Source organism: Microtus ochrogaster, linkage group LG2 (genome assembly GCF_000317375.1).
Source record: "Microtus ochrogaster isolate Prairie Vole_2 linkage group LG2, MicOch1.0, whole genome shotgun sequence".
Taxonomy (NCBI): Eukaryota; Metazoa; Chordata; class Mammalia; order Rodentia; family Cricetidae; genus Microtus; species Microtus ochrogaster.
This window is the reverse complement of record NC_022028.1, coordinates 53,421,445-53,430,521: the sequence shown is the minus strand read 5'-3', so window position 1 is coordinate 53,430,521 and position 9,077 is coordinate 53,421,445. Positions and strand designations below refer to the sequence as shown.

Sequence of the window (9,077 nt, the reverse complement as noted above, 5' to 3'; positions counted from 1 at the left end):
CATCACCACCCGGCTGGAACTAGATCTTGTAGACCAGGCTGGCCTCGAACTCACGGAGATCCGCCTGCCTCTGCCTCCCAAGTGCTGGGATTAAAGGCGTATGCCACCACCGCCCACCAGATTCACCCTTTATGTGTTGAAATCAACATATCTGTCCTCAGGGGCTCAGTTACTGTATATACTTTCTGTCCATCTGGTTGACGCCCCAGGCTCAGCCATTATACAAGCGATTTGGGTTTGGGGCAGACTACAGATTCTGGCCAGTGGGCTGGCTAATTCTCAGTTCCCCCCAAAACCTTCAGGTTTCTGCTCAACACCCAGCTCCCGCTCCAGAGCAATAGTTAAAAACAATTGAACTGAATCAGACCTTCCTCCGCTGTTGTAATGAACTGTAGTTGGCACGCTGGAGTTAGCTTAGACTACCTTAGCTCCTGCGCACCCAAACCCAGCCAGTTCCTAATCACACCAACACTGGCTTCCGCCAGCTTTGTTAATGCTCACCTGCTTTTCCCCAGGGACTTGTGTTCAGTGCTCAGACCCTGGAAACAGTCTCACTGAGTCCCATCAGCGTGCAGCCCTGGTACCCAAAGGCATCCTTTGCGCTTAGTCACTAGGTGATGCATCTAGTGATGCAGTGAGTTAGGTTCTGTCCCAGGCACTCAGTACGATTCAAGAGTTTGGCAGTTACCCTAGAAAATATGCACAGAGAAGGCACGGACTTGGGGTGCACCATTCCTCTGTGTCTGCCAGAAGGCAGATGTTCGCAGCCCCTGTGGATGGATAATACAGTCTCTGCATGGGATGCTAGGCATCTTCTCTCTCCTACCTCTATTCGTTTTTGTTCTCCCCACAAGATCTTGTTTGCAATCCAGCCAAGCCAGCCTCCAACTTATGACCCTATTGTCCCAGTCTCCTGAGTGCTAGGCAGAGAGTGTTCCTACGTGTGATCCACAGTTCAGTTCTCCTGACTCCAGATCCTCACAGTGCCTCTTCCCCTGAGCGTCCAGACTTGTCATCACAACACCTGCCAGCAGTTCCTTCCCTCTGGCAGGCTTCCTCCTCCCTTTCTGGTGTCCCATTGATCTGAACAGGACATGTACCCAAACTGTTCATCCTTGAGACTGTGTCCGACTGTACCTGGTGAGAGGTAGGGCGCTTGTTGCCAAGCTTGACCACCTGAATTGGATCCTGAGAACATGTGTGGTGGAAACTTTATTATTATTATTTTATTCCATATTTATTGAGCTCTACATTTTTCTCTGCTCCCCTCCCTGCCTCTCCCCTTCCTCCTCCAATCCTCCCCCAAGGTCCCCATGCTCCCAGTTCACTCATGAGAGATCTTGTATTTTTCTTTTTTCTTTTTTTTTTTTTGGTTTTTCGAGATAGGGTTTCTCTGTGGCTTTGGAGCCTGTCCTGGAACTAACTCTGTAGACCAGGCTGGTCTCGAACTCACAGAGATCCACCTGCCTCTGCCTCCCGAGTGCTGGGATTAAAGGCGTGCGCCACCACCGCCCAGTGAGATCTTGTATTTTTCTACTTTCTACTTCCCATGTAGATTAGATCTATGTAAGTCTCTCTTAGTGTCCGCATTGTTGTCTAAGTTCTCTGGGATTGTGGTTTGTAGGCTGGCTTTCTTTGCTTTATGTTTAAAAACCACCTATAAGCAAGTACATGTGATAATTGTCTTTCTGTGTCTGGGTTACCTCACTCAAAATAATGTTTTCTAGCTCCATCCATTTTCGTGCAAAATTCATGCTGTCATTATTTTCTGCTGTGTAATACTCCATTGTGTAAATGTACCATATTTTTTTTTTTAGCCATTCTTTGAGGGGAGGGCATTGAGGTTGTTTCCAGGTTCTGGCTATGACAAACAAAGCTGTTATGAACATAGTTGAGCGTCCTTGTAACACGATTGAGCATCCTTTGGATGTGTACACAAAAGTGGTATTATTGGGTCTTGAGGAAGGTTGTTTCCTAATTTTCTGAGAAATCTCCACACTGACATCCAAAGGGTTGTGCCAGCTTGCATTCCCACCAGCAATGCAGAAGTGTTCCCTTTTCCCCACAACCTCTCCAGCATAAGTTGTCATTAGTGTTTTTGATTTTGGCCATTCTTACAGGTGTAAGATGGAATCTCAGAGTTGTTTTGATTTGCATTTCTCTGATGACTAAGGATGTTAAATATTTCCTTAAGTGTATTTCAGCCATTTTAGATTCCTCTGTTGAGAGTTCTCTGTTTAGGTCTGTACTCCATTTTTTAAATTGGATTATGTGATCTTTTGGTGACCAATTTCTTGGGTTCTTTGTATATTTTGGAGATCAGACCACTGTCTGATATGGGGTTAGTGAAAATCTTTTCTCATTCTGTAGGTTGTCATTTTGTCTTGTTGACCATGTTCTTTGCTTTACAGAAGCTTTTCAGTTTCAGGAGGTCCCATTTTTTCATTATTTCTCTCTGTCTGTGCTGCTGGGGTTCTATTTAGGAAGTGGTTCCCTGTGCCAATGCGTTCAAGTGTACTTCCCACTTTCTCTTCTATGAAGTTCAGTGTGGCTGGCTTATGTTGAGGTCTTTGATCCATCTGGACTTGAGTGGTGGAAACTTAACTAGGGAACTGTCTTGATTTCTGTTGATGTGGGAAGACTGCATTATGGGTGGCACCATCATTGGACAGGTGGTGATATATAAGGCCACGGATGTATAGAGAGCAAGCTGAGGGGCTGGTGAGATGGCTTAGCACACTTGGCTTGCAGAGGACCTGAGTTCAATTCCTACCATCCACATGGTGGCTAACAGCAGTCTGAGGGGTCTAACAACCTCCACTAGTTGGTGTCTGCCTTCCCCCGTTTGCAGAATTAAGTAGTTGATAGTGGTGCCTAGAGAGGACGCATTTAAAATGGCACTCTGTAAACAGCCTGCTCCTCCTGACAAGGGGCCCTCTCCTTTACTGTATGGTCCCAGCTTTAACTAGAAAGGCCTGCTGGCTTCCTGGCTGTACTGTGTGCTAGTCTGTCTTCCAGGATATCGTTCTGTATCTGTGGCACCTCCCTCTAGCTCCCCCTGCAGGTAGCCCCACTCCTCGTATGCTCACCATCCCTTTGCACCACTGTGTAACTGGCATACAGCCCAACTCAGTTAATGCTTGCTGATAGTCAATAATGAAAATTAAGGTTGGGGGGCTCCAAAAAAGAAAAGTTTGTGGGCTTTGACCCTGTCTTTTGTTTTGATTTTCTAGAATAGAGTTTCTCTGCCTAGTCCTGGCAGTCCTGGAACTCGTTCTGTAGACCAAGCTGGCCTCAGATTCAGAGAACCGCCTGCCTCTGCCTCCCATGTGCCATCATGCCCAGCTTGGTCCTGGTTTAAGAGCCTCTTTTTCTAACAGAGACCCCCTTTGTTGGAAGTGAAGAGGAACTTCGAGCTGAAGACAACCCTGGTCAAGGCTTCCTCCCGACTGCCCCTTCCAGGAAGCAAACTCAAGAGGGGTCCTGAGCAGATGGAGGATGCCTTGGAACCTGCGAAGGTGAGATGTATTTGGAGAGCAGAGAGTAAGAAAGAGGTGGGAGGGACAAGGACAGGTCACTGTGGAACCCCATCCTTATCTCTCCCCAGAAACGGACACGAGGCCTGGGTGCAGTGACTAAAATTGACACATCCCGCCCCAGAGGACCAGTGCTCAGCACAGTGTCACAGACACAGGGCCCTACTGCAGGTGAGTTCTGGGTGGGTTGGACCAAGAGTGAGGCATGAACCGCTCTCTTTTTTCTTCCAAATTTTATCTAGTTTGAGTCAATACTAACTTTTCACTTGGCTCAGAATTTCAAAGGCACAAAGGTTGTTAAGTGAAGTTCTTCTCCGAAGTCTAGCTCTTCATGGGTAGCCGTTCTGCTTGGGAGTCTGGGGAGACACGCTGTGAACGCAGACACGAAGAGTAGCAGCTACTGCGTGCATCACTCTGCCTACTCTTTACTGACTGAGCTTTGATAATAGTGAGTTGTGTCTGGTCCTACAAGGAACATTAGGAGCTGGCTGGAGACTCGCAGAACAAGGAGAGTTCTCTCTAGCCCTGGAGATACGTATCTGTATGCTACCCAAGAGTGGGCTGTAGCCGTATTGAAGAGTTCCACAATAGCCCAGAATGGAGGATAGCAATAGCAAAGGTTTATTTACCTGGGGACAAACTCACAGTAAGAGCAGCAATCCGCAGTCCTCCGTGTGCACTGGGAATGAGACCAGAATCCAGCAGAAAGGGGCTGCACAGTTTTCATCTGCACTAGAGTACGTGAGCCCGTGCCCACCATGGGCCGGTGTCTGGCAGGCTGTTGTCTGATGGAGTCCCACAGCAGTGGGTGTTGTACTTTTTCCTCTCTTGCATCCTTGGACAGCTCAGAAAGGCCCTAAGAAGACAGGACCTCGTGGTTGTGCTACTGTTGCTTCAGGTAATAGTGCTTAAGGTGGGGCTGACCAGGGGTTTGGGTCCCTGTGAGGGAGAGTGGCTGCTGAGGAACTCTGGTCCTGCAAGTCTTTCCTGTAGGGGAGGGGTGGTGTTGGGAAGCAAGTCAGGGCCTTGCACATGTCAGGAATGCTCTACCATGAAGTCACACCACACACGACCCTTGGGCTTCTTTTTAAGATCTATTATTTTTCTAATTTTACTTTATGTGTATGAGCAGGTATGTGCACAGAGGTATTGAATCCTTAGGAGCTAGAGTTACAGATGGTTCTGAGTCTCCTAACAGGGACGATAGAAACCAAGCCTGGGTTCTCTGAGAGAGAGAGAGCATCATTGCTCTCTACTGCTCAGCCTTTGTGCTTATTTGTTCTTTTGAGTCTCACTAGAGCTCAGGTTGACCTTGAACTGGCAATTCTCCAGCCTTGACCTCTCAGGTGTGTCCTAGCATGTCCAACCTATGATTCCATGTCAACTCTAATTCTCTAGTGCTGAAGAACCCGAAGGCTGCTCCTGCTGCTCCTGCTGCTCCTGCCCAGAAGCCTGGCAGTAGGTGACACATAAACATTGGGTGAGAGGCTGGGATGGGAAGCTGAGGTGGTGAGTGCCCAGAAGAGATGTGCTGCCTTCCTGTCTGGAGAAGAGAGAGATGGGTGTGGTGTGAGGTCTAGAGGCCTGCGGGTAGAGGCAGACTCCTGACCCATACCTCTTCTGTGCCTTGTCAGCATCAGCTGCCCCAATGGTGGCAGGGAAGAGACCTGGTAAACGTCCTGCCTGGGACTTGAAGGGCCAGCTGTGTGACCTCAATGAAGAGCTGAAACGCTATCGGGAGAAGACTCAGAAGTTGGACCAGGAGAACCAGGGGCTTCGGGAGCAACTCAAAGAAGCCCAAGAGCAAGCCACAGTGCTGGGGACAGAGCGGAACACCCTGGCAGGGGAGCTGGCCAGTGTTCAGACCCAGGCTGAGCAGAGCCAGCAGAAGCTAGAGACTCTGTGTGCCCGTGTGTTGGAGCTGGAGGAATGCCTGGGTACCAAGGAGAGATTGGTTCAGGAGCTCCAGAAAGAAAAGCTGGAGTTGCAGGAGGAACAGAAGGCACTGGCCACCCGCCTGGAGGAGCAAGAGGTAAGGGCTGGACTCTCACAGTGCTGCCTCCCTCCCCTCCTCAGGCTCCTAGAAACCTCAGGAAGCCTTCCGTCTCCTTAGGCTACCTGCTTACATCTCGGGTGTTTCTCCCTCTTCCCGTGTCCATGAAGTCTGTCGAGCTCCAGTTAGCTGGCACTACTGTCTCTAATGACTCGAGGCCCACGTCTGGCACTTCTGATAGCACGTCCCCCTTTGTTGAGCCACTCTGGCGTCTTCCTGGCCAGCCCTTCACACTCCTTATCCTAGTGCTGGGGCTCCGCACCTTCTTTTCTTTCTTTCTCTTTTTGGCAGCAAGGGGTGAGGGATTCACTGAACCTGAAGCTCACTGTTTTGGCTGGGCTAGCCAGCAGGGTCCCAGATCTGCCCATCTCAGCTCCCCAGTGCTGGGATTATAGATACATGGAGCCATGCCCAGCTTTTCCTCCATGCATGCTGGGAGTGTCAACTCAGGGCTTTTACACTGATGCTTTTATTCACTGAGCGATCTCTGTACTCCAAGCAGCTCTACACCCATTTTCTTTCTTTTTTTCTAAATATTTATTTATTTATTTATTATGTATACAATATTCTGTCTGTATGCCTGAAGGCCAGAAGAGGGCGCCAGACCTCTTTACAGATGGTTGTGAGCCACCATGTGGTTGCTGGGAATTGAACTCAGGACCTTTGGAAGAGCAAGCAATGCTCTTAACCACTGAGCCATCTCTCCAGCCCCCTACACCCATTTTCTTACTGCATTTTATTTTATTTTGGATTTTCGAGACAGGGTTTCTCTAGTTTTAGAGCCTGTCCTGGAACTAGCTCTTGTAGACCAGGCTGGCCTCAAACTCACAGAGATCCGCCTGCCTCTGCCTCCCAAGTGTTGGAATTAAAGGTGTGCACCACCACCGCCTGGCTTTCTTACCTTTTTACCGGACTGTGACAACCATGCAACAAGAGACCTACCCCATTTTGGCATAATCCTTGTTCTAATTACTATTTGTACCCCACCTTCTGTTCCTCTGCTCTGGGTAGAGGAGGTTACAGGCCTCAGAAACCGCTCTGTCAAGTAGCGAAGCAGAGGTGGTGTCTCTGCGGCAGAAGGCTGCAGCCCAGGTGACCTTACTGGCTGAACAAGGAGACCGGCTACATGGCCTGGAGATGGAGCGCCGTCGACTCCACAACCAGTTGCAGGAACTCAAGGGCAATATCCGGGTATTCTGCCGGGTGCGCCCTGTCCTTGCAGGGGAGCCCACTCCATCCCCTGGCTTCCTCCTATTTCCCCATGGCCCTGCTGGACCCTCTGATCCCCCTACCCACCTTAGCGTCTCACGGTCTGATGATCGACGTGCCACCCTGACCGGGGCACCAGCACCTACTACCCGCCATGATTTCTCCTTTGATCGGGTATTTCCACCAGGAAGCAAGCAGGAGGAAGTATTTGAGGAGATCTCCATGCTTGTCCAGTCAGCACTGGATGGTTACCCTGTGTGTATCTTTGCCTATGGACAGACAGGCAGTGGCAAGACCTTCACTATGGAGGGTGGGCCTGGGGGAGACCCCCAACTGGAGGGGCTTATCCCTCGGGCCCTGCGGCATCTATTCTCCGTGGCCCAGGAGATGGGTGGCCAGGGCTGGACATACAGTTTTGTGGCAAGTTACGTAGAGATCTACAATGAGACCGTCCGAGACCTGCTAGCCACTGGGACCCGGAAGGGGCAAGGGGGCGAGTGTGAGATTCGTCGAGCAGGTCCAGGGAGTGAGGAGCTCACCGTCACCAATGCACGCTATGTCCCTGTTTCCTGTGAAAAAGAGGTGAGGGCGAGTGGGGGCTGGAGTGGGAGAAGTGGGCAGGGTGGTGTAGACAAGAGCATACCAAAGGACAAAGGAAGGGCTGCGAGCGTGGGTGTCACTAGACTTAGCTGCAAGGGGTAGAGACAAGTGGTGCATGTGAGGGGCGACTGCCACTAGACGCCTCCCAGGGGCATCAGGACTTCCTGCTCTTCACCCCAACCATGATGGTTTCCTGGCTGTTTTGTCTCAGGGCTCTGGTGCTCTTCAGGCAGGGATGCGCTTAGGCTGTCCTTTTATTCCTTTTGAGAATCTTGCACTCCAGCCCAGGCTGACTCTGAACTCAATACAATCTTCCTGACTTAGCTTTCTGAGTGCTGCGGATTATAGACCCAAGCCACCATACCTAGTCAGTTTTTATTTTGAGACATGGCCTCACCAAGTTGCCTAGAACGCCCCCTGTCTCTCAAGGAGCCCTTGAACTTTCAGTTCTGCTTCAGCCTCCCAAGTGCTTGGCATTGCAGGCCTGGACGATAGACCCGCCCCAGGCTGTTGTCTGAATGTGTTCATACTCATACTGCTAGTCTGTGGTTTTGCTCCAAGAGGGCAGGAGTGGATCATTACCAGACTTCCATCAGCATGGCCTAACTTGTGACTGCCTCTATGCCTTGCTAATACAATCCCCAGGTGGAGGCTCTGCTCCATTTGGCCCGCCAGAATCGGGCTGTGGCCCGCACTGCCCAGAATGAGAGATCATCACGCAGTCACAGTGTGTTCCAGCTGCAGATTTCGGGAGAGCATGCTGCTCGGGGCCTGCAGTGTGGCGCTCCCCTCAACCTTATAGACCTGGCTGGGAGTGAGCGGCTAGACCCTGGCTTAGCCCTAGGCCCTGGGGAGCGTGACCGTCTTCGGGAAACACAGGCTATCAACAGCAGTCTGTCTACACTGGGACTGGTCATAATGGCTCTGAGCAATAAGGTAGGAGTGGATGCATGGGCAGGTAAGGCAGGGGCTGGCCGCCATGAGCTGTGGAGATCCTGTCCTGGCCTAACTGCCTATGTGCCCTTACCCTTCAGGAGTCTCACGTACCTTACCGAAACAGCAAGCTTACCTACCTGCTGCAGAACTCGCTGGGTGGCAGTGCCAAGATGTGAGTAGAAGGGACAGACTGAAGGGACTGTGTGTGTGTTCAGCCTGGCAGACCTCTGCTGCTGGCGTGCAGGCCACTGATGCTGGCGTGGGCCTTCTCTTTCCACAGGCTCATGTTCGTGAACATTTCCCCTTTGGAAGAGAATGTCTCCGAGTCTCTCAATTCACTGCGCTTTGCCTCCAAGGTACTATTGCTATCCTGCTGTCTTAGTTTATTGGGGGCTTACAGTTTTAGAGGGTTCAAATTCATGGTCTTTATGGCAATGGGGCACAGCAGAAGGCAGGTGAATGGGGTTGGAGATAGAGAACAAAGAGACTGGAATCTCAAAGACTCCTACCCCCAGTAAACTTCTAATCCTCCCCAAACAGGTCCACCAACTGGGACCAAGGATTCAAATGTGTGAGCCTATGGGGGCCTTCTTGTTTAAAGCACCACACCTGCCCATATGTCAGCTGGCTGTTTAGAGGCATCTCCATCATGACTCCTGTTTTCTAGGCTGGGGCACATCTATCCAAACAATTAAAACTTGATAGGCATCTTGGGTACTGCACACTGATTCCATTTTTTTTTT

The 9,077-nt window shown here is 50.5% G+C and overlaps 1 protein-coding gene across 1 annotated transcript in view; it reads left to right on the top strand.

Moving 5' to 3' along the window:
* Kifc1 (kinesin family member C1) overlaps window positions 1-9,077 on the top strand; it is a 14,430-nt gene that overhangs the window by 3,661 nt on the left and 1,692 nt on the right. The window contains exons 2-10 of the mRNA XM_026785632.1: window positions 3,381-3,518; window positions 3,608-3,707; window positions 4,381-4,434; window positions 4,935-4,994; window positions 5,171-5,568; window positions 6,601-7,380; window positions 8,044-8,334; window positions 8,433-8,506; window positions 8,615-8,690. Of these exons, the coding sequence (XP_026641433.1) occupies window positions 3,381-3,518; window positions 3,608-3,707; window positions 4,381-4,434; window positions 4,935-4,994; window positions 5,171-5,568; window positions 6,601-7,380; window positions 8,044-8,334; window positions 8,433-8,506; window positions 8,615-8,690 (1,971 nt within the window). The remainder of the gene's footprint in view (window positions 1-3,380; window positions 3,519-3,607; window positions 3,708-4,380; window positions 4,435-4,934; window positions 4,995-5,170; window positions 5,569-6,600; window positions 7,381-8,043; window positions 8,335-8,432; window positions 8,507-8,614; window positions 8,691-9,077) is intronic.